The sequence below is a fragment of the Rattus norvegicus genome, chromosome 20 (assembly GCF_036323735.1).
Source record: "Rattus norvegicus strain BN/NHsdMcwi chromosome 20, GRCr8, whole genome shotgun sequence".
Lineage (NCBI taxonomy): Eukaryota > Metazoa > Chordata > Mammalia > Rodentia > Muridae > Rattus > Rattus norvegicus.
This window is the reverse complement of record NC_086038.1, coordinates 3,175,422-3,201,965: the sequence shown is the minus strand read 5'-3', so window position 1 is coordinate 3,201,965 and position 26,544 is coordinate 3,175,422. Positions and strand designations below refer to the sequence as shown.

At 50.5% G+C, this 26,544-nt stretch overlaps 2 protein-coding genes, 1 long non-coding RNA gene and 1 pseudogene across 5 annotated transcripts; 3 read left to right on the top strand and 1 right to left on the bottom strand.

Moving 5' to 3' along the window:
* On the top strand, positions 6,511-7,108 carry Rpl22-ps1 (ribosomal protein L22, pseudogene 1; annotated as a pseudogene).
* Cdsn (corneodesmosin) lies at positions 13,004-17,824 on the top strand. Its single transcript, NM_001399511.1, has 2 exons — positions 13,004-13,115; positions 15,620-17,824. The coding sequence occupies exons 1-2, from the start codon at positions 13,031-13,033 to the stop codon at positions 17,155-17,157; spliced, it is 1,623 nt and encodes a 540-aa protein (NP_001386440.1). The 5' UTR covers positions 13,004-13,030; the 3' UTR covers positions 17,158-17,824.
* LOC120098827 (uncharacterized) lies at positions 13,581-18,547 on the bottom strand. Of its 3 annotated transcripts, none has more exons than XR_005497410.2 (3): positions 18,124-18,276; positions 17,257-17,520; positions 13,581-16,366 (listed from the first exon to the last, which is right to left on the bottom strand). It is a non-coding gene; the product is annotated as an uncharacterized LOC120098827 (long non-coding RNA). The 3 variants fall into 3 exon arrangements; XR_005497411.2 differs by having other exon boundaries at positions 13,581-16,250; XR_005497409.2 differs by having other exon boundaries at positions 13,581-17,520; positions 18,124-18,547.
* Positions 18,548-23,369: 4,822 nt separating this feature from the next.
* Positions 23,370-24,926, top strand: C20h6orf15 (similar to human chromosome 6 open reading frame 15). Its single transcript, NM_001166267.1, has 2 exons — positions 23,370-23,484; positions 23,696-24,926. The coding sequence occupies exons 1-2, from the start codon at positions 23,418-23,420 to the stop codon at positions 24,781-24,783; spliced, it is 1,155 nt and encodes a 384-aa protein (NP_001159739.1). The 5' UTR covers positions 23,370-23,417; the 3' UTR covers positions 24,784-24,926.
* The last annotated feature ends 1,618 nt before the right edge of the window (positions 24,927-26,544 follow it).

Here is a 26,544-nt window from a genome sequence, read left to right as displayed (position 1 = left end):
TCTCTCCCCACCCATGTGTTCCTGCCTAGCCACTTCTTCTCTCTCCCCCCTCTCTCTTATCCCCTCTCTTTCTCTGCCTCTACTCCCTTCTCAACACCCCTTCTCATGCCCAAAGAGAAACTTCATTTTATATTGGACCTGTTGTACGGTTGGTACCTCAGGGGTCAGGGGTGGGGATGCCTCAGCATGTGCTCGCCGAGACACCCTCTCCCAACACATCGTGCCACTGCATTACAAAACATATCATGCATTCCCTGAACATACCTGGTACCCCCAATGGTAAAAATAGAAAGGCACAAGATCCCTCGAACTGAAGTGAGCCACAATGTGGGTGCTTGCTGGGAATCAAGCCCAGCTTCTCTGGAAGAAAGGGGCCATTTCTCCAGTCCCTTAATTCATATCTTATAAATAGATGAATTCACTAAGAGGTGGCTGGGAAGACTTTGCAACCTGGACAAGAGACAGATACTGTTGGGTAGGCTGTTAGGGAAGGCCTTGGTACCAGGTTCAAGGCCCCTCGTTGCCCCACCCCTCCTTACTTCACTTTGCCTGTTTATTCATTCTCTCTTGAAAAAAAAATGTTTTTTATTATTTTACTTTTGAGACAAGTTCTTTTTACATAGCCCTGGCTAGCCTGAAATAGCTCTGTAGACCAGGCTGGCCTCAAATTCGCAGAGCTCCATATGCCTTTTTTTCCCAAGGGCTGGAGCTAAAGACACATATCAGCATATACATCCCTACCTTTTCTCCCTTTTTGAGACAGGGTGTTATGTCCAGGTTAGCCATGAACTCCTTGTGTGACTAACCTGGGCCTTGGATTTCTGAGTCTTCTTCTTCCATTGCCTGAGCAGTAAGATAACGGATGGTTACCACCGTGACCAGTTTATACGCTGGAGATCTGGCCCAACTTCTGGATTACATTCCTAGCCTCCTCCCTCACCTTTAAACAAACAAACAAACAAACAACAAAAAAGAGGGCTCATGTAGCCTAGGCTGGCCTGGAACTCTTTTTTTTTTTTTTTTAAACAAGTACTGAGATTGTAACATGTCAACCTTCCCTGCCAATTTGCTTAATGTATATGAGTACACTGTCGCTGTCTTCAGACACACCAGAAGAGGGCATCAGATCCCATTATAGATGGTGTGACCCACCACGTGGTGGTGGCTGGGAATTGAACTCAGGACCTCTGAAGAATAGCCAGTGCTCCTAACTACTGAGCCATCTCTCCAGCCCTAGGAGATTTTTTTTTTTTTTTTTTGGTTTTTACAAAAAAACCATAATGATTTATTAAGCACATATGTAGTTCTCTTGTCAAATATTTAATCAATGTTCACAGTTGACTAAACTGTGTTATGTAAATTTTTTCTTTTTTTCTTTAGTGTTGAACTTTTGTTTTTATTGGATATTTTTTATTTACATTTCAAATGTTATTCTCTTTCCCGGTTTCCTGTCCATAAACCCCCTATCCCATCCCCATTCCCCCTTCTTATAAGAGGGTGATCCCCTTCCCAACCACCCCAGACTTCCCACCTCCCCACCCTGACATTCCCCTACACTGGGGGGGGGTCCAGCCTTGGCAGGACCAAGGGCTTCTCTTCCCATTGGTGCCCAACAAGGCCAGCCTCTGCTGTGTATGCAGCTGGAGCCATGGGTCTGTCCGTGTGTAGTCTTTGGGTGGTGGTTTAGTCCTTGGGAGCTCTGGTTTGTTGGTATTGTTATTCTGGAAAAAAAAAATTTTTTTTTTTTAACAGAGGAACATTCTCAGCCTACTTGCGAGGAGGGGCGATAACGACGCCAACGTCTCACAAGGGAGGGAATTGAAGGAATGAAATAGTTCTATGGTCCCTGGCGTGGCCCAGCAAGGGCTCTTGACGTCACGATCCACGTTTGATTCTGTGGTATGCTGTTTGCTGTGTCTTTTTCTACTAAGCGTGGGTGTCCTGAGTCGGGGACTGAGGCTTGTCTGGTTCCGTAGTCTCTCTCTGTGTTCCATATTACTTAGCCAAGAGAGTTGTTCAACGAAGCAGGTTCTTAGCTCTGTTTCAAAGGTTCGCATACTGTGCTGAAGCCAGGTGCAGGTGCTGCGCGCCCGCCCGTGGCTGTAGCTGCTTGGAGTCTGAGGGAGCGGGACAGAAGGTTTGAGACCAGCCTGGGCAGTGTAGTGAGAGCTTGTTTTGAGGAAGAGGAAGGGAGGAAAAGCGAAAGGGAGGGAGAGAAGGGGGGAAGGGAAGAAGGTGGAGGAGAGGACAATGAGCAATGAGAGGGAACTCGCCTGCCTGAGACATGCCAGTGTGGATGGGGCAGTTCAGGGCTGCCCGGCTCCAACCCGGTCTCCGTTGGAGGCAGCAGGTGGGTGAGTGGGAGGAAGAAGACGATAACTGGGGGTATCAGTTCCTATTAATAGATCGTATTTGCTTTGACCACATGGCATGTGTTTTACTAGCTGGGAGGAAACTGTGTGGGACTGGGCGGTGAGGAATCCTTAGCACAGGGAGCGCCATTGTGGCAGTCGATGTGACTTCCTCCCTGTGTACCTTGTCACCAGAGAGTGCATGCAGAAGGGACATGGCATTCTTGTGTCAACAAGGAGTCATGGAATTAAATGATGAAACAAAATAGCAGATTTACTTAACAATAGCAACGCCATCGTGACTGGCGGTCCATAAATGCTTTGCCCCACGACAGAAGAGACCTGCTAAGTTTCATGGGATAATCTAATTATAGAAGCCGAACACAGCAGGAAGTGACAGTGCAGCCTCCCCGGGCAGGACAGTAAGGAGAGATGGCTGTCATCTTGCTTCGAAGATCTCAGGCAGGGAACTTCTAACCAATCATCTGTTCCTGTTTCCACATATTCAGCATTTATTGAGCCTCCACCATGAGGGGTGTGGGTGTGGTGACAGACCCAGGAAGCAGTGTCTGTCCTCCCTGCCCTCAAGGCACTCTGTGTCTAGAGAAAAAATAATAAACACGTCAGTCGTGGTGGCAATACAACATATTCCAGTTAAGTTAGGGCATCTGCCCATGCTGTCTTCGAATCCTGACTGACAACTTGCTTTGCCTTGAACTCAGCCTCTCTCACTGATATCGTCTTTTCCTTTCTTTTTTAATGCTTGGGATGGTTCTCAGGAGTCCTGCCGTACACGGAAGTCTCACCTACTAGGATGCTTACGATGATTAATTACTATTTGAGACAGTAATTGGGTCTTATCTGGCCCAGGCTGTCTCTGAATTCCCTATGTAGCTCAGGATGACTTTGAATGTCTGATCCTCCTGTCTTCAGCTCCTGAGTGCTGGGGTTGAACTACCGTCCTGGCATTGAACCAGAACTTCATGCGTGCTAGGCAAACAAGTACTCTACCACCAAGGCACACTTCAGACTTCTTCTTTGTAAATGGTTAAGGGATGGCTGCTTTCTGTTGTTCAGGGTGGTCTCGGAGTCCCAGGATCAAAGACACTCCAACCTCACTCAGCCCCCAAGTATCTGGGTCTAGAGTCTGCCATTGTGCACCACCAGACCCAGCTATTTATGTGTTTGTTTTATTTTGAGACAGGATCTCACTGTGTAACTCTGGTTACCCTGGAACTTACGTAGACCAGGCTGGCCTCAAACTCTGAGATCCACATGCCTCCGTCTCCCGAGTGCTGGGATTAAAGGTGTGCCACCACAACACCTGGATTAAGGTTTTATTTGCATTTGGGCATTTATTAGTTTGTAATTCAGGCTGATTTTGAACTTGTGACCAATCTTCCTGCTTCAGCCTTCTGAGTGTTAGGACTGTAGGCATTAGTCAACCTTGCTTTTTATTTTTTATTTTGAGACTCGGTCTCACATAGCCCAGGTTGGACTTGAACTTGCTATATGATGACCTTGAACTTTTTTTTTTTTTTTTTTTTTTGTTCTTTTTTTCGGAGCTGGGGACCGAACCCAGGGCCTTGCGCTTCCTAGGTAAGCGCTCTACCACTGAGCTAAATCCCCAGCCCCTATGACCTTGAACTTTTGACCTTCCTGACTCCATGTCGTCGAGAGCGTTGGGGTTGCAGACCTTTACCCCTACCCAGACCAGAGTTCTTTAAGGATGCAGTGCTGGGCAGAGCCCTAAATTTCTCCTGTGTGGGTGTTCCTCAAACGGCCACCAGAGGGCAGCCTAGAGCTTCTTAATCGGTGTTTTATTAAGGAGCCCTCCTTTGTTCTGGTCAGCATAGTGAGATGAGAGAAACTGGAGACTTCGGGAAAATTCCAATATAGCCTGCTTGGTTTTACAATCACCCCTTTACGAGCTCTTCTGTGGTCCATTCATGTGCATGTGGAGGCTGAATTTGATGTTAGAAATCATTTTCTCTTGTTCTCCCGGGACCATATTCACTGAGGCAGGGTCTCCGAATCAAACTCAGAGCTCACCAATATGGCTACTCCTGCCAGCACTGTGGATCTGGGAATCCCCTCCCTCCACCTTCTGAGTCTGGGATTACAGGAAAGCCACCGCACCCATCCAACAGGATCTGAGCTCAGGGTGGCCATGCTTGCACTGCAGGTGGTTTAACCAGTGAGTCTCCCCAGACTCTGGCAACCATTCCTCTCTCGCTCATTACGTTAATTCCTTCAGAAGCCAACTCTAAAGCTGGCGACAGCTGTTAGGGGTCTGGAGAGTGGCCCGACTCCCCTAGTGGGGGATGTGACTACTGAACAGGTGCATGCAGGTATGTATCTGTAATAGGACATCGTGTAGTGGTGCATGCTATGAAGTTCAGTAACATACACACACACACACAGAGGCAGAGACAGACAGACAGACAGACAATCGATGAGAGTGAGTCACTCTCGTGGTGCAGGGGTGGGAACGTGGTGACTAGGACATACTTTTTTTTTTTTTTTTTTTTTTTTTTGGTTCTTTTTTTCGGAGCTGGGGACCGAACCCAGGGCCTTGCGCTTCCTAGGTAAGTGCTCTACCACTGAGCTAAATCCCCAGCCCCTACTTTTTTTTTTTAAAGATTTATTTATTATATGTAAGTACACTGTCGCTGTCTTCAGACACACCAGAAGAGGGTATCACATCTCATTAAAGATGGTTGTGAGCCACCATGTGGTTGCTGGGATTTGAACTCAGGAGCTCTGTAAGAACAGTCAACGACCGAACCCAGGCCCTTGCAATTGCTAGGCAAGCGCTCTACCACTGAGCTAAATTCCCAACCCCCAGTCAGCGCTCTTAACCACTGAGCCATCTCTCCAGCCCCCAGGACACACTTTTAAAACTATGTGTGCGTGGGGTTGGGGATTTAGCTCAGTGGTAGAGCACTTGCCTAGGAAGCGCAAGGCCCTGGGTTCGGTCCCCAGCTCCAAAAAAAAAAAAAAAAAAAAAAAATCTATAAATAAATTTTAAAAAGAAGGGGTTGGGGATTTAGCTCAGTGGTAGAGTGCTTGCCTAGGAAGCACAAGGCCCTGGGTTCGGTCCCCAGCTCCGGAAAAAAAAAAAAGAAAAACTATGTGTGCGCACATGTGTATGGAGGTCAGGAAGTAGTTTTTAGCAGTTGGTTCTCTCACACATATACACACACATACACACATATACATATACACACATACATAATACACATATACATACATATACATACACAAACATACACAAACACACTATACATAATACACATATACACATACATGTATACAAATACACACACACACATATATAAACACATACATATACACACATACACAAAACACATATACACACATACACATACATACACAAACACAAACACTATACACACATGCACACACATGTATATAAACACATACATACACATATAAACACAGACATACATACACATATATACACATACGTACACAAATACACATTTAGATACATACACACATGTACTTATATACACACATGTACACATACACACAATACACACATGCACAAACATACACATATATACGCATATATACATACTCACATATACATACACAAAGAAAGAGACAGTCAGGCTTGTGGTGCAAAGGTGGGAATGTGGTGACTAGGACATACTTTCGAAATCATTTATGTGTGCTCCACAGAGCATGTGTGATAGTCAGGAGGTATTTTTCAGGAGCTGGCTCTTTCCTTTCACCCTGTGCAGGCATGGTCGCTCTAGTTTCTGCTCCACAGCTCACTCTATGCTGTGTGGCCCACGGGCTTCTGGGTGATTCTCACATCTCTACCTCCTGTCTCTCTTAGGAGTGCTGGGATTGGACTCTGATTGAGTCATCTTCCCAGTCGACATATTTTTAAGTAAAAAAAAAAGGCACAGAGGACCCTTCTGAGGAGATGACAGGTGACAAGAACAGCTCGGGGGTGGAGGGACTGGAGAGATGGCTCAGTGGTTAAGAGCATTGACTGTTCTTCTAGAGGTTCTGAGTTCAAATCTCAGCAACCACATGTAATGAGATCTGATGCCCTCTTCTGGTGTGTCTGAAGATAGCCACAATGTACTTATATATAATAAATAAATAAATCTTTTTTTTTATAGAGTAAAATGATTTTTATTTGCTCGATAAGTCTGATTTTAGGTTTCTTTAGCATATTTCCATTTTATTAAAAGCAAAGGCCAATTAGTCCTCAGACTCTGAACCATCTTCATCTTGACTAATTTGGAGGTAATGAAGTTCCTAAGTCTCCTTGTCAGATGCGACCACACGAAGCCAATCACGGAGATTATTATTCTTAAGGTATTTCTTGGTCAGATATTTCAAATACCTTTTTGAGAACTGTTTCTCAGAAACAACTGTGATTTTATTCTTCAGGCGTTCAATGTGAACAACATTTCCAAGATTTCCAGTTTTTCCATTGACTTTAACCTTCTCCCGTAGAAACTGTTCAAAATTTCCAGAATCAAAAATTCCATCTTCTACTGAATGAGTAAGGTCTAAATGAAACCTCCAGGTTAGGGGGTTGGGGATTTAGCTCAGTGGTAGAGCGCTTGCCTAGGAAGCGCAAGGCCCTGGGTTCGGTCCCCAGCTCCGAAAAAAAAACCAAAAAAAAAAAAAAGAAAAGAAACCTCCAGGTTGACTTCTTAGGCTTCTTGTCTTTCTGCGGCGCCATGTTGAGCAGCAGCCATGGGAAGAGGACCAATAAATCTTAAAAAAAAAAAAAAAACAAAAACAAAAAAACAGCTCGGAACGAGGGAGCAAGGCATCATGGGAGCAGTGTTAGCGGTGTACTCAGTGTTAGCGGAGTTCAGTGTTTTGGTTCCAGTCCGTGTTCCAGGGCGCGCAGTGGGTATTGTGCGGATGTTCTGAAGTTACATTTGTGACTCCAGAGGAGGAGAGCCTCCATCTTCTTGAGCCCCAGAGAACCTGGGGGCCTGACTATGAGGGCCTGACTATGAGGGTGTCAGAATGCTGCAGCGTCCAGGGACTGGATTTGTTCTCCGCTCATCTGGTGTGCTAGCTGACATACCTGACCCCGCGGGGGGGGGGGGGACAGGAGAGCAGAGATGACCCACAGGGATGTCACGCTGGCCTAGAAGTCCCGTTCAGTACCGTCCTTCCAGCCTCCCTGGAGGCCATGAAACCATCTGACTGTGCTTTGACCCTCCCTCCTTCTCTCCCTCCCTCCAGCCTCTTGTGCATTTCAGTCCTGGGAAGGGAGCTGGATCTCTGATTCTGGATCACCAATTAAAAAGCATTCCTGGGTACAATGGAAGAATGACTACTTAATAGGCGTGCTGATTGGCAGGTGATGAACACAGGTTTCCCCAGCATGTGTGCCACAAAGCAGACAAGAGAATAGTTCATCTGAGAGCTAATCACACCCTCTTTCTGTGTCTTCTCACAGGATGAGAGGGGTGGTGGCTAAATTAGATGTCACTTAAATAGGGCCACGTATTGAGCTCAGGGAACATGACTGTCCCTCAGGTGACTCTGTGCTGCTTTGGGGAGAATGGTATGAGGGGACGAGAGTCCGGGAGCAGGAAACCTGGTGCACGAGGCCCCTAGATTTTCCTTTCAGAGTTGAAGCCTGAAGATGTTGGCTCTAACCCCATCCTCACTGTGCTCCTTGGGTCCCTTGGAGCGGTCAGTGAGCCGCTAAGAGAAGAATAGATATGGGTACTGTGGACAATGAAACCTGGCTGGCCAGGCTGGGCTCATGAGGAAAGACCTGGAGGAGAACAGGTGGTAGGAGCTGAGGGGCACCTCAATGAGGTAGATTTCACAACAGCATGAAACCTTCTGAGGGAGGAACATAGGGTAGATGCTCTCAGGAGGGACAATATGTTGCACAGGGAGGGGACACCCACCTGAACCCCCAGCCCAGCATCTGACTATTTTATGGTTCAGGGAAAAAGCCTGTATACCCTCATTGCAGCCTCGTGAACACTGCTGTGCGTCAGAGACGTGTTGTCTCCCTTGGGGGAAAATATAATCCACCAGGGGAGAAGAGAGTCTGAGGAAAGTCAGTCACCTGGGAGAGATGAGGGCAGCTTAGATTGAGGGCCAGTAGAGGGTCAATAGCTAGACCTGGATATATGCTCTCTGCTCACCAGTGTGGTGTCCCCTGGAGGTCCCCTTCAGCACCTCTGGATTCTTTACATGTGGCAGGAAGGGGAGGGGCATGTGGCAGCCGGGAAGGAAGGTGTAAGACCCAGAGAGAGGCACTACATAACCCTGGGAAGCAGCAAGAGGCAGCGTGGCTTGGGCACAACCCACAATTCAAAACACATCTCCGACTACTGGTCTCAGAGATGCCCCAGTCAGCAAGGTGCTTGCTAGGGAAACTTGAGGACCTGTGTCTGAATCCAAGGCATCTACATAAAGCCTGTATTCCAAGGGCTGGGGGGCGGGGGGAGGGGTAATAGGCAGGTGGATCCAGCCAGTCTGGCCAGTGAGTGAGCTCCAGGCCAGTGAGAGACCTTGATTCTAAGGAACAAATTTAAAAGGTGAAATGGTAACTGAGACATCGACATAGACCCGTGACTTCCGTGTGCATGTGCACAGACACACCCCCACGAACATGTATGTAATACATGCACCCCTGCATCACCATGTGCCTCCCAAGGATGAGTGCTGGGAGCTCAGGTATACACATACGTTGCTCACTATCCCAGGGTCTGAGGTCTTAGGGAAATGTTCCCTGTGTCTGGAAGACAGGCACGTTGCAGGGGCTTTGTGAGGAAGAGAGTGAAGAAAGCTGGTTGTCTTCCATAGGGTTGAAACTGTAGATGCCAGCAGGGTGCTCCCAGGGGGTGCCGGCAGGGTGCTCCCAGGGGTGCTCCAGCAGGGTGCTCCCAGGGGTACCAGCAGAGCAACCAACAGGGTGCTCCCAGGGGTGCCAGCAGGGTGCTCCCAGGGGTGCCAGCAGGGTGCTCCCAGGGGTGCTAGCAGGATGGACAGTCAGTGAAGGGACCACCTCACCTCAGCCTCCTCCAGCCAGGCCCTTCTTCCATCCATATCTCCCTAATCCCCCTTTGCAGTCTGGGGCTGCTAAGACGAATGAAGGCCTTTCCATACCCTACCCTCCCACTTCCCCGCAACAATGTAGCCTTATATCCCACCCAATCACCAGCACGCCCTACCCCAGGACAGGATTTCTCTGTGTAACCGCAGGTCAGAAGAGTGCTCCCATGACAGATGGCTGCGAGCCTCTGCGTGGTTACTGAGAACTGAACTCAGAACCTCTGGAAGAGCAGCCAGTGCTCTTAACTGCTGAGCCCTCTCACCAACCCCTTGGGCTCCCAATTCTTAGGACCTGGACTTTCTACCCATCAAAGGCTCACACTTCGGGCTTGGAACTTGGGTTTCCTTTGGGGAAGGGATTGCTCCGCATTACCCACCTTTTCTTACCCAATCAATTCACTGAACGAGGCACTCACTCTCTGATAGAGCTCTCAGCATTCCCACGGCCAGTGAGCAGTCTCCAGAGGTAACCCTGGCCGGTGCAGACACTCAGCTAACACCCTGTGCCTCCACTTCTGATCCCCACTGGCTTTAGGGTTTTGCTGCCTGAGTTGAAGGGTTAACGGCGATGGTGAGAGACCAGTTAGAGAGTAGCAACTGCTTTATCAGCAGCGGGTACCATCCAAGATTCTAAAGATGCCTGAGGTAGCATTCTCTGTACACAGACTATAATGAGGCTTAATTTGTGAATTAGACCCAGTAAGAGATAAATAGTCGAGCAAGACAATTATAATGATATACTGTATTGAGTTATTTACAGATCAACAACTTGCTTATTTCTGCAATTGTTACTATTTTTTTAAGAAATATTTACTTAATGTGCATTGGGGTTTTGCCTGTATGTGTACGTGGATCATGCGGGTGCGCCCAGGATCATCTCCTGGAACTGGAGTTAGATTTGTGAGCTCCTTAGGGGTGAGCAGCCAGTGCTCCTAACCACTGAGCCATTCCTCCACCCCCTGCCATGCACTATTTTCAGACTGTGGATAGTGGACATGCGAGGGAGGGAGATTGGATAAGGCGGTGTAACAGACAGGCTTTCAGTACTAACACAGAGACCAGATTGAGGCTTCTAGGTCCTAGATATGGGCAGGGCGGTGAAGGATGGGACGAAGAAGACAGGAGGAGAGAGGCTGGGTGAGGAACGTGACTGCGTGGGTGGCTGGGAGCTGGCGCGAGGCCGAGAGAGACTGTGCCTCCCCCATCCTGGTTGTGTTGGCCAAGGTCTGACGGCAACAGGGAGGAATGTGGAGAAGAAAACAAGACGTGCATACTCCGAGGCTCGGGGGAAACTGTGCTGGAAAGCGGTTTGTTTTTTCTCCACCCGTTTGGGGATGCCCACATTCTCAGACCACAAAGGCTCCTTTCCCTGTCTTGTCTCCGCCACTCCTCACCCTGCCTGGGCCCCACTCCTTCCCCAGATCCTAACTGGGGCCTGAGAGTCTAGGGAGGGGTTGGGGAGACATCGAAGGCTCCAGAAAGAGCAGCCTCTCCACTATCCCTGTCTCTGGGCGAGAGGCACTGAGAGTTCCAGCCGGGGAGCCACCCTGTAGGGGATCGCATTCTGGTCCCGCTTCATTTATTCTCTCTTATCATCTCCTGCTTGCTCTTTATAAACCTTTGAAAGCAGTCAATATTTAAAATAATTTCAATGGGCTAGAAAGATGGTTTAGCAGTGAAGAGCACCGACTGTTCTTCCTGAGGACTGGTGTTTGATTCCCGGCGCCTTCCAAGCAGGCTGACAACCATCTGTAACTCCAGTTCCAGGGGGAGCCAACGCCCTCTCCTGGCCTCTTCAGAAACTACAAGCATGTGGTGCGCTTACACATAAAATCGTCCACTACTCGTCTCAGGGCTTGTGTTCCGGTCGCTTCTCTCTGCAGTGCTCCCTGGACCTCTTCCCCTTCCAACCCCTTTAGCCACCAGTGAGAGGTAAAGGACTTGACAGTGCTCGCGGTCTTTTTTTTTTTTTTAAAGAGATTGTTTTATTTATCTGAGTACACTGTGCTGTCTTCAGACACACCAGAAGAGGGCATCGGATCTCATCACAGACAGTTGTGAGCCACCATGTGAAGGCTGGGATTTGAACTTAGGACCTCTGGAAGAACAGTCTGTGCAAATAACTGCTTGCTGAGCCATCTCTCCAGCCCGAACCTGGTCTTTTAGACTTAAATAAAACAAGAACTCAGTGGTTTATACAGAACCATTTTAAGTGTCTTGTGGCCTGTGTGGCATGGGGGAGAGCTGTGGTGTCAGACAGTACACAGACACAGGCCACATTCACTACCACACGGTCCAGAACTCAGGGGCAGGGCAGGGGGAAGGGAAGGGACCAACCCAAGGTCTGGAGGGTAGAGATACCTTGTGAAGAGATGGACATCTGGAAAGGAGAGGCTGAGTGAGGGAAACTCAGGGCCCTTCCTCTGAAACTGATACTCCCACAATACCAGTGAGCAATTGGCTGGGGTGGGGCCTGGGCTACAGGAGGAGGGAGAGACATTAGTGCAAGAGAGACTATCTTCCTCGTGGTGGTGGTGGATCCCAGGGCTCTGTCCTGCCCTTCAGGGACCCAGGAGCTGGTCTGGTTGTTTTTTATTCTTCTGAGGCACAAACCTCAGATGCTTTCTGTTTGCCCATCTAGGCCAAGGAGCAGGCTAATGGGCCTCCTGGCCACCACCTTTCCAATTAGCCTCATTGGCCTCTTGCTCATCCTCCTTTAGTCTGGGTCACTACCATGGGATAGGGACTGTGAGTGGCCCGTGAGTCACCGAGGCCCAGCTATGACAGGGGTCCCAACCCAGGCCTCTCCCTAGTCCAAGCTCTGGTACCCACTGCACAACCCCACCCTGGTTGACCCAAGAGACCCCAGAAAGGAACCCTCAGGTTTTCGGTGTGTGGGTGTCTTCAGTGTGTTTATTCTGAGAGGAATAAAGGCTTGTGTGGTAATGGGACACTTCAACGGGCTGGTGGCGGGATGGTGCTTGGTAGTGGCCTTAGGGGAGTCCAGAGTTGGGGCCTGGTCTTCCCATGTGAGGCAGGAGAAGAAGGCAGGGACATGGAATCTCTCGGGGAGCCAAGCTGGTAGGAGCTACAGCGTGAGCCCCGGGGGAGTTGTACTGCATAGTGGGCTGAGAGGGGGTAGGCAGCGTGCTTCTCAGGGCCAGCGGGGAAAGCCTCACTGTCCACTGTTCTTCGATGGAGGGATGCTGGGAGGATGGGCCTTGGGCAAGCCAGGGAGGAAAGAGTAGGGTGACTGGGTCCCTGGGCGAGAGTGGCCAGCTTCCAGGAGGTGGCCCCAGGGCAGAGCACCTGGTTCTCGATTAGGTAATGAAGAGCTCAGGAAGATCAGCTGGGGTAGGGGACAGAGCCCAGTGGCTTCAGGTCCCCTGCACTGCAGCCACCTCTTCTGCTGAGTAGGCAGATGGGACACTGGATTGCCTCAACTTCTCCTGCCACACCAACTTCCCTGGGGCAGCCTCCCCCTCCACCCCTCCTCCTCCCCACAGTGACTCCTGCCCAGAGAATGTCCAGCCCCGGCATAAAGGTCCCGGTGCCCAAGAGCTTCTGTCAGTCAGGAGGCCACACGGTGCACAATGGGTTCCTCTCGGGCACCCAGGATGGGGCGTGTGGGAGGGCACGGGCTGATGGCATTGCTGATGGCCGGTTTCATCCTGCCAGGTAGGAGTCTGGGGCCTTGGGAAGGGGACAGTAGGGGATGGAGACCATAGGCCAGGGATGCTAGGGGCATCCAGTCCAGGAGAGGGCCTAAGGAGAGCACAGGTAGAGCTCGAGACTCTGACTTTTCTATCTGGGACTATTCCTCATCCCTGCCTGGCCCTCTCTGTGTGGTCACTGCAGGCGAATTCTCTTCTCTTTGCTCCACGGGCGGCTGAGCAGGCTAGTGCTCTGCCGCCAAGCCATTCTCCAAGCCCTATGTAAACGTTCCGAGCTTGTTTCTGGAACCTGGAGGGGAGGTTAACATCATCCAGTTTCATTCAGTTCCTGACTCAAATAATGCATACGACACAGCCAGAGAAGTTCTAGGTGGCCGTATGAACGGCGGCAGCCCCGCCAGAAGACACAATCAGCCCATTTTACAGAAATAACAATCGCTACCATTTTCAGGGCTCTCCTTCACAAGCGTTTTAGATGTATTAACTTGTTTATTTTTCTTATGGATTTATTTTTACTGAGGTTCTGGGAGCTAAACCCCAGCCCTCATGCTTGCTAAGTGATCTAGGTCCTCTGGTCCCTTTTTGCTTTTCTTTCTTCTTTCTTTTCTTTTTCTTCTTTTTAGACACAAGGTCGTGCTTTGAGGCCCAGCCTCGCCTCAGACTCAGCCTCCTGAGAGCTAGGAGGATTGCAGGCTTGTACCACCCTCAGCTCAGAGCCTTTTAAATGCTACATTGTAGCTGGCACTTTAAATACACTGCCATTCTGAGATAGACATGATAGACTCCATATTCCCACTCTGCGTCTGAGGATCCAGAAGGCCTGAGAGGTCAGAAAACGGACTTGAGATTGCACTTAAAGAAGCAGGGTATCCAGGATTCTGAGCCCATGGGCGGCTGGTGAGGTCTGTGTTAAGGGTAAAGAGACAAAGGCAAGGGGAGGGTTTATTGTAGGGATATTTTTATTCTCTTTCTTTTGTTGTTATTATTATTATTATTAGTGTGTGTGTGTGTGTGTGTGTGTGTGTGTGTGTGTGTGTGTGTGTGTAGCTCTGGTTGTCCTGAAACTCACTCTGTAGACCAGGCTGGCTTTGAACTCAGAGATCCTGCCTCTGCGTCCTGAGTGCTGGGATTAAGGGTTTGTGCTACCACCGTCTGGCATTCAGAGCTTTTCTTTCTAAGATGAGGTTTTGGGAGGTGGCTGGTGGTAGCTGTCTGCATGAGTATTAATTACACACTTCGATGTCTAGTTTGCTGTTTTCGGACATACGGTCCAGAGAGATGTCACATGGTCTTCATGGTGACAATGAAGGGAGCCACGGCAGACTTTGCCTTTCTGGATACATAAACCTGAAAAGGCTAGTAGTCACTTGCTGATGTGTAGCTCTGAAGGGGCTGGGGTGGGCAGAAGGCACTTAGGTGAGAGCTGTGCAGACGGACTGAGGAAAAGGAGCATAGGGCTGGGAGCGGAGTCAGTGGATGACTGAAGGTAGCAAGAGTCACTGTGGAGGGGAACGGGGGCAGCGGGTGCATATGAAGGCCGGGCCGGGAGAGAGACTGATAATGGTCATGTGGCTTGGAGGAGGGCTGATACTTCTGTCCCTGGGCTGGGACAGTGAGAACATGGGTGGCTCAGGGTGCAGCAGTGTCCTGTCATACTGGTACTGGCAGGTTCTGAAGCAACAGGTGAGTGCCCCCACATCCCGGCCCCCACCCTGATTTACTGGTATGGCCACGGCTGAGACAAGAAGCAGGGATGTCACCCCTTATCCAGACTGGACTCTCGCTAGGGAGTTGGTGGTTGGGTATCAACTGTTAAGTGTGCTCCTCTTCCGTAAGCTGCTCTCCCTTTCTCTTTTCCTGGGCTCATATGTTTCCTTCCTGACTCAGCACCCCCTTCCCCATCAGATCTATGGACTTGTGCATGCTAAGCCAAGGCATCTAAACCCTGCTTGGCTGCCCCCACTGCCACCTCTTCTCCTCCTCCTCCTCTTCCTCCTTTAAAAGAAAAGATTTATTTATTTATTATACATAAGTACACTGTAGCTGTCTTCAGACACACCAGAAGAGGGCATTGGATCCCATGACAGATGGTCGTGAGCTGGGATTTTGAACTCAGGACCTCTGCAAGAGCAGTCAGTGCTCCTAACCCATCTCTCCAATCCAGCCTCTTTGTTCCGTCCTGTCCCAAAGCTTCAGCCTCCCCACTTGTTTGACTTTTTCTGTCCCCTTCCCAACTATCTGAAGGGGACTCCTTCAACACCTACCACGTCAGAGTTTCCAGCATCTGTTTTTCTTGGAAACCTATGAGCTCCTCGACTCATCCCCCACTGCTTGGACAACCAAACTTCCCTGTTCCTGCCACCCCCACTTCCTTCATAGACAATAGCCAGGGTTTCCTTCCTCTACCTCTGAACTTGCCTGGGTTCCTCTAGGGGGATACTGGGCAGATGTCAGGTATGGGGCTGATGGGTGAGAAAGGACCTGACAGATCGTTGCTTTTATCCCCAGGAACCTTGGCTAAGAGCATTGGGCCCTTCTCGGACCCCTGTAAGGACCCCACGAGGATCACCTCTCCGAATGACCCTTGTCTCATTGGAAAGACTGGCTCCAACAGCATCAGCAGCCACGGAGGCACAAGCAGCATCAGCAGCCAGGGTGGATCCAGCAGCATCAGCAGCCACGGAGGCACAAGCAGCATCAGCAGCCAGGGTGGATCCAGCAGCTCCCAGGGAAGTTCTTCAGGATCCTTGATATTTAAACCAGGGACAGGGTATTCCCAGAGTAGCTATTCTTTTGGTTCTGGCGGCTCCCAGACAGGAAGCAGCGGCTCTCAGACAGGAAGCAGTGGTTCTCAGACAGGAAGCAGCGGCTATCAGTCAGGAAACAGCGGCTATCAGTCAGGAAGCAGCGGCTCTCAGTCAGGAAGATGGGTAAGCAGCAGTTCTCAATGGGTAAGCAGTAGTTCTCAGTCCGGAAGTTCAGGAAGCAGCCGAGAGGGACCAGGAAATGGCTCTGCTCTCCCGACGGATGACAATTCTTCCCGCCTGACATCAGGCACTGTCCAGTCTGGAGGCTCGTATACTTCTAAGAGCAGCAGCTCCAACCAGCGGCCTTGTAGCTCCAACGTGCCCGACTCTCCCTGCAGCGGGGGGCCTGTCATCACACACTCAGGGCCCTACATCTCCGGTTCCCACACCGTTTCGGGTGGCCAGAGACCTGTAGTGGTGGTGGTGGAGCAACATGGCTCTGGTGGCCCTGGAGGGTTTCAAGGCATGCCCTGTAGCAATGGCGGCCCCTCAGGCAAGCCCTGCCCTCCCATCACCTCTGTCCAGAAACCCTATGGCGGCTATGAGGTGGTAGGTGGCTCTGCCGACAGTTATCTGGTCCCCGGCATGACCTACAGTGGGGGTAAAATTTACCCCGTGGGCTACTTCACTAAGGACAACCCTATCAGAGGCTCGCCAGGGTCCCCCTCCTTTGCCGCTGGGCCCCCAATCTCTGAGGGCAAGTACTTCTCTAGCAATCCCATCATTCCCAGCCGCAGCTCCAATGCCTACCCATCGGGCATAGTGTTCCAGCCCGTGGGCTCTGGCGGGGTCCAGCCCTGTGGCACTGGCTCGATCGGCTCTAAGGGGCCTTGCTCTGGTACGAGAATTCAGATCACCTCCAGCGGCTCCAGTACCTCCTACCACCCCTGCAGTGGTGGTGCCTCCCAGGGGCCCTGCTCCTCACCGGGCACCAACTCTATTAGCGGGGGAAGCTCTTCCGTCTCCACTGGCAAAATCGTCCTTCAGCCCTGCGGCAGCAAATCTAGCTCTTCCGGCTACCCCTGCCTTTCTGTTCCCTCCTCCACATTGAATGGGGGTCTGAATGGCTCTCCTCAGCCTGTCCCCTCAGTGGTTCTCAAGCCCTGTGGCCCCAACAGCCCTGGAAGAGTGCCGTGCCGTTCCATCCGCGACATTCTGACCCAAGTGAAGCCTTTGGGGCCCCAGTTAATGGATCCCCAAGTCTTTCTGCCACAGGGCGAGCCACTTGACAAGTCTTAAGCCGTGCGTGCGAGCTATTTTCCAATTGCCAGCCACCTCCCGACTGGAAGACGTTCAGGGGCCCAGTTTCCCACCCTCCTCCCGGGAAAGCTGCCTCACGTGCTGCAGTTAGCCCGATGATGCTCTTGACTGTTTTCGGCACTCGAAATGGTGGACTCCATCCTTCTCCTCCTCCTCCTCCTTTCCTGGTGCTTCCACACCACGCCACTGGGGTGCCCTCTCTGCCCGATTACCTGCCTGGAAACGCACTTTTTCAAGTCCTTGACTGGGAAGTCCTCGAAGCACACCTCAACCTTGGGTGCCGGGATAAGTCAAAGCGTGCCTCTGCCGGTTTGCCGATTAAGGCAAAATCCAATCAGTCACCTGAGAACCAAAGTGCATTTCTCAGCGACGCCTCCTCCAGCCCTCATCTAAATCGTTGGGTTCCCACCATGCATCATGAGTCTCACCGCGCCCTACCAGACCCATTTCCAAAACACACCCGTGCCTCCCCCTACCCAGCTCTCCATGCCACTTTCTGCCTGGTTGCCACTTCACCCGAACGAAGCACAGGTGTTGCTGTATGTGTGCGTGTGTGTACCCCCGGGGCATCCACAGACTCTGGCACAGATTCCCCGGCTCTCTCTGGACTTGGACAGGGCTCAATAAACGTTGTGAACTTTGTGCAGACTTTTTGCCTTCTTGGAGTCCTAGGTCTCTTCTTAGTACCTGCGTGGTACACCTCCCATGCCTCTAGAGGGCCCATCTCTCCCATTTCCATACCTAACTTGTCTCAGCTGTTCCTATGTTACCCCTCCCCCACAGAGAAGTAAAACAATAAATATACATTGGACTGACAGCAGAGAGTTGCCGTCTGTCCGGATCCTTCCTCTCCAAGAAATCTATCCCCTCTCTGCTTCCCACGGACACTGGAGTCCTCCCTCCCTCTTCCCTCCGAAAAGCCCTCATCCTCTCCTTCTCTCTCACCCTTCTTCTCCGTCAGTGTGCCTCATCTTCTCTGGGAGGCCCTAAGCGCCCATCTTGAGTTTCTGGGACGCCGGGACCAGCCCAAGCAAGATTCCTGAAGGCTGAGCAGGAGCCTGGGTGTTCTGGGAGCTGGGGGTGGGGTGAGAAAGACAACATCCCAGTGTGGGGGAGTGCAGCAAGCCTGGTGACTCACTGGCCTACTTAACAAGGTCCTGTGACAGACAAAGTCGCAGTGTCCTCAGCCTCCTCAGCCCAAGCTCCATGGTGAGAGCCTTGTGGCAGACACTGGCCCAGGAAGGACAGATGGGTGTGTGTGTGTGTCCCTCTAGGAAGACCCTCGTTTCATGCACAAGGCTCTCACAACTTCTGAAAAGGGACTCTTCTCTGCCCTCGTGTCCAACTCACTCCCCTCCCGTTAGGAAGGAGGGAGCAGATGCCGAGTCCAAAGTGCCTGAAGCTTCTAGTCTAGAACTGGCGGCTTCACACTGAGCTGACCACAGATGCCCTGGGATCTAAGTCAGGTTCAGGGTCCTCAAGAGTCAAGCAGGCTTGCAGGTAATAATCCTGTTTTTGTCATTACCTAAGAGTCATTGGTTCGCTGGAGAGATGGCTCAGTGGTTAATAGCACTGACTGCTCTTCCAGAGGTTGGTCCTGAGTTCAAATCCCAGCAACCACATGGTGGTTCACAACCATCTGTCATGAGATCTGATGCCCTCTTCTGGTGTGTCTGAAGACAGCAACAGAGTACTTATATATATAAAAATTTCACATTGTACTGGCTGGTTCTGTGCGTCAATTTGACACAAACTGGAGTTATCACAGACAAAGGAGCCTCCCTTGAGGAAATGCCTCCATGAGACCCAGCTGTAAGGCATTTTCTCAGTTAGTGATCAAGGGGGAGGACCCAGTCCATTGTGGGTGGAGCCATCCCTGGGCTGGTGGTCCTGGGTTCTATAAGAGAGCAAGCTGAGCAAGCCAGGGGGACAAGCCAGTAAGTAACATCCCTCCATGGCCTCTGCATCGGCTCCTGCCTCCAAGTTCCTGCCCTGTGTGAGTTCCTGTCCTGACTGATTCCAGCAAGGTGGAAGTGTAAGCTGAATAAGCCCTCTCTTCCCCACTTGCTTCTTGGTCATGACGTTTTGTGCAGGAATAGAAACCCTGACTAAGTCACACACATACACACACATATATATTATTTTCATTTTTGAGACAAGATTTAATGTAGCTCATTCTGGCCTTGAGCTCTCTAGGAAGCTGAGTGTCCTGGCTAGCCTTAGGTCAATTTGACCCAAGTGAGAGACACCAGGGAGGAAGGAGCCTTAATTGAGAAAGTGACTCCATAAGATGGTCCCAAAGGCAAGCCTGTAGGTCATTTTTCAAATGGGAGATCAATGGGGGAGGGTCCGTATGAATGACACCATCCCTGGGCTGGTGGTCCTGGTTCTATAAGAAAGTAGGTTGTGCAAGCCAGTCAGCAACCCCCCCCCCCATGACCTCTGCATCAGCTCCTGCCTTCAGGTTCCTGTCCTGTTTCAGTTCCCGACCCGAATTCCTTTGATGATGAACAGTGATATGCAAGTGTCACAAACCCTGTCCTCCCCAAATTTCTTTGGTTATGGTGTTTCATCACAGCAACAGGAACCCTGACGAGCACACCAAGGATGACCCCGGGCTCCTGATCCTCCTGCCTCTGCCTCCCGAGTGTTGTGATTGCAGACCTGCGTGCACCACCGTGTACAGTTTTATGTGGTGCAGGAGTGGGACGCAGGGCCTCCGTGCATGCCAGGCGGGCACGCTAGCAACTGAGCCACACCCCAGCCCCTCAAATACATTTGCATCAGTTCACTTTCCATTGCTATAATAAAACACCCGAGACCTGGGAATGTATAGCGGTAAAGATCAATTTAGCTCACAGGTCTCTAGTTCTTTTTTTTTTTTTTTTTAGCTTGTTTTTCAAAATTCAAGAGCCTGGGTCCAGCATCTGCCCAGTTCTGAGCACCATGGAAGAACTGAATGAGAGGTCACACGGCAGGGTAGGATGCCAGAAAGGTTTGGGCTCACTGTTGGTTAATTAATTAATTAATTAATTAAGTAAATCTTTTGGAGACAGGGTCTCTCTATGTAGTCCTGGCTGTCCTGACATTTGCTGTACAGACCAAGCTGGCCTCTAACTCACAGAGATCCGCCTGTATCTGCCTCAGGAACACAAGGATCAAAGGTGTATGCTGCCATACCTGGCTGTTTTCTTTTTTTAAAATAATTGTTTTTTCTTTTCTTTTTTTTCGGAGCTGGGGACCGAACCCAGGGCCTTGCGCTTGCTAGGCAAGCGCTCTACCACTGAGCTAAATCCCCAACCCAATATTTATTTTTAATTATGTGTTTGGGCATATGCCTTATGAGCGCCAATACCTGAGGAGTTTGGAAAAGAGAGTCAGATCCCCAAGAGCTGGAGTTACAGGTGGTTGTGACCTTTTCCATGTGGTGCCAGAACTCTGGTCTGCAAGAGCTGCATGTTCTCCTCAACCATGGGCCATCGCTCCAGCCTCCTTCCTCCCCTTTTAAACCTTTTTTCTTTTGAGATGGGGTCTCCCTGAGCTTCTCAAGTTGCTCACTCTGTAGCCCAGGTTGGGTTTGAACTTGCGGCCTTCCTACTTTAGCCTCCAAGAAGTTAAAACTATAGGGCTGAGGTTGTCAAGAGCCAGCAAGGCTCACTCTAGGATCAACCCATTCCCCCAGGTGATAATTCATGACAACAAGTTCCCCATTAATCTACCCAGGGATTTACCTACCTCCTAATAGACCTTGCTTATTAAAGGTCCCGCATCTCTCAATATCCCTACATTGAAGACTGGTGAGGGACACCATATGTGTGTGTATGCATATGTAAACCATAGCATCTATGTTTAAAAACTTGACCAATCATTAATGAGCTCCTGTCACCCCAGTGCATCAAGGCTTAAGTCGTGGTCATTTGAGAGCAGCATTTAAATGCCCTTCTCCGTGGGTGCTCTGAGTGTTTCTTATATCCACCCGCAAACACTTTTTTAGATCGATAACTTATGTGTATAAGTGTTTTCCCTGTATGTATATCTATCCACCTTGTGCATGCCTGATGCCTATGGACACCAGAAGAGGGTGTCAGATCTCATGGGACTGGAGTTAAGGGATGTTGTTAGTCAGGCGAGGAGGGCCTCTGGGAACTGAACACTGGTCCTCTGCAAAAGCAATAACTACTTAGCTGGATGGTGGTGGTGCACACCTTTAATCCCAGCTCTTGGGAGGCAAAGGCAGGCGAATTTCTGAGTTCAAGGCCAGCCTGGTCTACAGACTGAGTTTCAGAACAGCCAGGGCTACACAGAGAAATCTTGTCTCAGGGTGGGGGCTCAGGGGGAGGGGAACAAACAGCCAAACAAAAAAGCAACTATTACTTTAAACTGCCAAGGCATATTCCCAGCCCCCTGTTAAACTCTTTGTATACATCTGACACCTGCTTCCACCCCCTACGTTACAAAGATGTCGCCATCCTAATCCCAGGAATTTATGGATACATTATATCACTCGGCAAAGGGAAACAAGGCTCCTAATGCGGTTCCGGTTGTTCGTCATCTGACTTTACTCTAAAGGGATTATCCAGGATTATCCGGGTGGGTCCCATATAAACACAGTGTTTCAGATTGTGAACTTGGGAGGCAGAAGAGGAAGCCCGATGATACAGTGTGGGAAGACCTGCTGTGTGGGGCTTGGAAGGAGGAAGAAGGGAAGAAAGAGGCCAGAAACTGTAGCACAGCCAATTTCAGTTTATCCCCAACTGGCTTACAAATACATGAAACTCAAGGCTATGGTTATTTTATTTGACTTTGGCAATTATTGGGGGGGGGTACCTACTTTTCTAAATGTTGACCTGCTACCTTCCCAGTGGTGTTCCCCAAATACTTGCTGTTTCTCCTGGCCATATACTTACAGTTTCTAGCCCTTGTCCTGAACCCCAAATACTAATAGCTTCAAGAATAGATATCTGTCCAGCTCTGACGCTTTAAAGACTTACCACAAATATAAAAGTTTTGCGTCTTTTATCTGGGAATCGAATGACCAAACATGGGGTAGAAACTCCAGATTTACTACAAGAAACACAAATGGCTTTTTTTTTTTCTTTTCTTTTTTTCCGGAGCCGAGAACTGAACCCAGGGCCTTGCGCTTACTAGGCAAACGCTCTACCACTGAGCTAAATCCCCAACCCCTCACAAATGGCTTTAGAAGCTGTAAAGAGCCACAAGTGGAGTCTCTCTAGAGTTGCTGTAACAGGACTTAGTCCCCAGATCCCTCTATTTTAACCCAGAAAGTCCCATTTTAGTCTAAAGAATGTTCTAAAGAATGGTTCTAAAGAAGGGGCTTCACAAATGTCTTCATTTGCGACTTCAGTCTTAGGATATCTGAAGCCCCTTCTGACCTGTGAGGACACCAGACACGTGTGTGGTGCACACACATGCATGCAGGTGAAACGCTTGTGCACATTGAGAAACAAAATAAGTAACATCTAAAAAAGTTTTATAAGTCTTTTACAAACTTGATCATGGGGGAGGTATGACTCCACATACCTGTCATGCAAGTCTTGGCAGGCCGAGGCAGGAGGATTGCGTTTGAGGCAAGTCTCATAGTGAGACTCAGCCTTAACCCACCCGGACTTGACCCTCCAAAAGAAAACCAGACCGTACAGGAAACAAACAAACAAAGGAAAGGAAACAAAATAAAAAGAAAAGAATACAACACATGTTGGGACTTATTGGCTCCTGGCGCTCTGCTACAGGAGCAGGAAGTTAATAATGTCATGTCTTCAGAGTAAGGACTTCACCTAGAAGTAGCTCCTTAGGTGGGGGAGCATTGGCACCCCAGGACCTTCAGCTTGTCAGCATCCGGGTGAATTTGTGGAGATATAGATGGAGGGTGCTGGACTGAGTGATCTAAATGCAGAAGTGGGGTTGCTTAGAGAGACCCTCAAGACAGCATCCTACAGCTTGGTGTCAAGACAGGACAGGGTAGAGCTGACAACTAGGGGTGACCTGTGGACCTGAGGAAGGGGCAGGGAGTACCAGGAAGTAGCCGGGTGAGGAACACCCAGTTCCTCTGGGACTTTCAAGTGACACCTGTTGCCACAGACCGAATCAAGAATGAGGGTGGACTGGGCAGACCCATTGTCTCTATAACCACTATCCCAGACTGCCTCTGCTGTCCTCCACCCCACCGACAGGATAAAGCCTGCTATCTCGGCGCCCGGCAGAAGCCAGAGCTGAGCAAGATGCAGAGCCTCGTGGGTGGGAGCCAGGCTCCCCTAGGCCTGCTCCTGATCTGTCTGGGTCTGCCAGGTATGGAGGGTACTGGGGCCCTTGGGAACAGGAAGTAAGGGAGAAAGTAAAGGCTTGGGGTGTGGACACTTTTAGGAGGGTGCACTTAGGTCCCTGAGGGAAGTAGGAAGTGCCGGTACAGAACTGGGCATTCAGCAAAGGGGCCAGGGAGTAAAGGAGTAGCTGGTACCAAATCTGACCCACGGGCTGCTCTATCCTCCGTTTCCTTCAGGCCTCTTTGCACGGAGCATTGGGGCACCAGAGGAGAAAGTCTCCCCACATTCGGGACAACCTTCCTTCACCAGCCTCCTCAACTCTGGACAGCCTCAGCCCAAGCCAGACTCTGTGAATAATGAGTTACCAGGGGTTCTTCCGAGGCTCAGCGAATCTCCACAAGATGGATCTCTACCCAAGGGTGGCTCTGAGGTGCCTGGTGGGCCTCCCTTCTGGGGGCGGCCTCCCTTCTGGGGGCCGCCTCCCATGGAGTCCTGGCCCTCAGAGGACCCTCAGCAAGGGATGTTTGCTGATGCCGAGGACCACTTGGAGCCAGTTCTGCCAGAAGCCCTGTCATACCTTTCCAGAGACAGTCCTCTGCCTGAGGCTTCCTCTGCGCATGTCAAGCAACCTTCACCAGAGGCTTCCTACCCCCTGGACACAGAGCCTGAACCACAGCCTGGTTCCAGATCGCTGGAAACTGAGGCAGAAGCCTTCGCCCGGAGCCCATTCTGGTTTCTTGTCCACAAACTTCTGCCTGGTGTATCCGGGAGGATCCTAAATCCTGGAACATCCTGGGGAAGTGGAGGGGCTGGAACTGAGTGGGGAACAAGGCCCATGCCGTATCCTTCTGGAATATGGGGTAGCAATGGTCTAGTATCAGGCACTAGCTTGGTGAGTAATGGTCGATATCCAGCAGGCATCTGGGGGGGTAATGGTCGGTACCCGGTAGGCATCTGGGGGGGTAGTGGTCGATACCCAGCAGGCATCTGGGGGGGTAGTGGTCGATACCCAGCAGGCATCTGGGGGGGTAATGGTCGGTACCCAGTAGGCAGCTGGGGGGGTAATGGTCGGTACCCAGTAGGCAGCTGGGGGGGTAATGGTCGGTATCCGGTAGGCAACTGGGGGGGTAATGGTCAGTACCCAGCAGGCAGCTGGGGCAGTAATGGTCGGTACCCAGCAGGTAGCTGGGGGCCCAACTGCCAGTACCCAGCAGGCAGCCGGGGGCCCAATTGTCAGTATCCACCAGGGAGCTGGGGAGCTAAGGGTCAGAAACGGCTTCCCCCAGGAGTCAAACCTCCTGGCTCTTCTGGGGGCTCTCCCTAATGTTCCAACTGGTTTGGAGCCAGGTTAGAGATCAGCAGAAGCATGCTCAGTCCGGCCTAGTCACATGGTTTTCCCTTCTCTTTCCATTTTTAAAGCCTCTGTTGACCTGAGCTAGTCACCAATAAACACAAGCAGTTCTTGAATTCGATTTGTCTCTGCGTCGTTGTTTCTGGGCGTAACGGCAGTGCACCTGGGCCCCCTTTTTTTTTTCTAGCCATCCCTATGCCTCTCTAGGGTTCCCATTTATTGTCCCTGTCTTCGGAGGGGAAAGATCGAAGCCCAGGAATTTGAGGGTGGGCCCACTACATGATTTCGCCCTTATACATATGGTCCCAGAGAGGAAGGACGGAAGGAAGAGTGGGGAGTTCACCTGTAGCAGGAGGAAGGGAGTGAGGAGGGTGCACCAAGCCGGCACAAGGCCAAGAGGGACAAATACCTATCCATTCATAGAACACAGGGCCAGGGGAGGTCATGTGGCCCACACTTATCTTTTATTCCCCCGGATGGTCAAGCTTTCTGGAAACGGAGGGTGCGTCGATCTCCTCCTTCGCACGCACCACTTAGCGCTTTATGCGCAGGGTCACGGACTTTGAACATTTGCCCAATAAGCAGCAGCCTTGATAAAGCAGGAGAGAAAAGAGAAGGCCGGGCCTTGCAGCCAGCAGCCCCACCACTTCTGTTCACATAGCCCCTGCCTTTGGTTGAGCTGTGGTCTCTCCCTCCACCCTCGGGTTTGCAGAGGAGCTCAGCATCCTGGCACAGGATGGGAGTGAGGGCAGGGGTGTAGGGTGGATCTATAGAGGTGAAGACAAAAGTCAGCAGGGACAAAGGTGACTGCATTCCCCCCACCGTCCTGCCTCTCAGTGGTCCGGCTGTGTGAACAGCCTGGCATCGTCCCAAATCGGGAGGCGGGGCAACCTGTAGGAGTGGAGCAGGTGAAGGTCTAGGGGTGGGAGTGTGGTGTGCTGTCCCAGTGTCTATGGTGAGAATTCTGTGATGTGACGTTTCTTCATAAGCCATATTTCTCCTAACCAACCATGTTTCTCTGTCACCTCAACTTCCTCACACGCCCCTCTCCCCTCCTTGGACTCTTGATTTTTCTCAGTGCTACGGAAAGAGTAGAGGACTGTTTTTAATCTCTCTTTCCCACAGGTCTCTTCAGGCTTGCAAGTTCACTTCTCTCCCTCGTTGCCCATCGTGCTACACTCACTCTATGTGCATTTAAAAGAAAGATTTATGGGTTGGGGATTTAGCTCAGTGGTAGAGCGCTTGCCTAGGAGGCGCAAGGCCCTGGGTTCGGTCCCCAGCTCCAAAAAAAAAAAAAAAAGAAAAAAGAAAAGAAAGAAAGAAAGATTTATTATTAAATAATTGTATGTGAGTACACTTTTGCTCTCTTCAGACACACTAGAAGAGGGCAGCAGATCCCATTACAGATGGTCGTGAGCCACCATGTGGTTGCTGGGATTTGAACTCAGGACCTCTGGAAGACCAGTCCATGCTCTTAACCGCTGAGCCATCTCTTCAGGCCCCTTCTACATGCATTTTAAAGTTATGTGTCCTATTATAATTGTACCAGTGAGATAAGGAACTTGTATGCTCACTGTTGTGCTTCCAGAACAGTGTCTGGATGAGGACAAGCGCTCAACAAACACAGAATGAGCAGGCAAATCTTCCCTCTGCCTGTCAGTCTGTCAGTTCATTCATCCATCCATCCATCCATCCATCCACCCACCCATCCATCCATCCATCCATCTCTCCACA

What these genes read in the sequence shown, in the direction of transcription:
- Cdsn (NM_001399511.1), top strand. Translation starts at nt 13,031, where the DNA reads ATGGGTTCCTCTCGGGCACCCAGGATGGGGCGTGTGGGAGGGCACGGG. An exon ending in GGCCGGTTTCATCCTGCCAG is followed by an intron (nt 13,116 to 15,619) that starts GTAGGAGTCTGG and finishes TTTTATCCCCAG; the next exon opens with GAACCTTGGCTAAGAGCATT.
- C20h6orf15 (NM_001166267.1), top strand. Translation starts at nt 23,418, where the DNA reads ATGCAGAGCCTCGTGGGTGGGAGCCAGGCTCCCCTAGGCCTGCTCCTG. An exon ending in GATCTGTCTGGGTCTGCCAG is followed by an intron (nt 23,485 to 23,695) that starts GTATGGAGGGTA and finishes CGTTTCCTTCAG; the next exon opens with GCCTCTTTGCACGGAGCATT.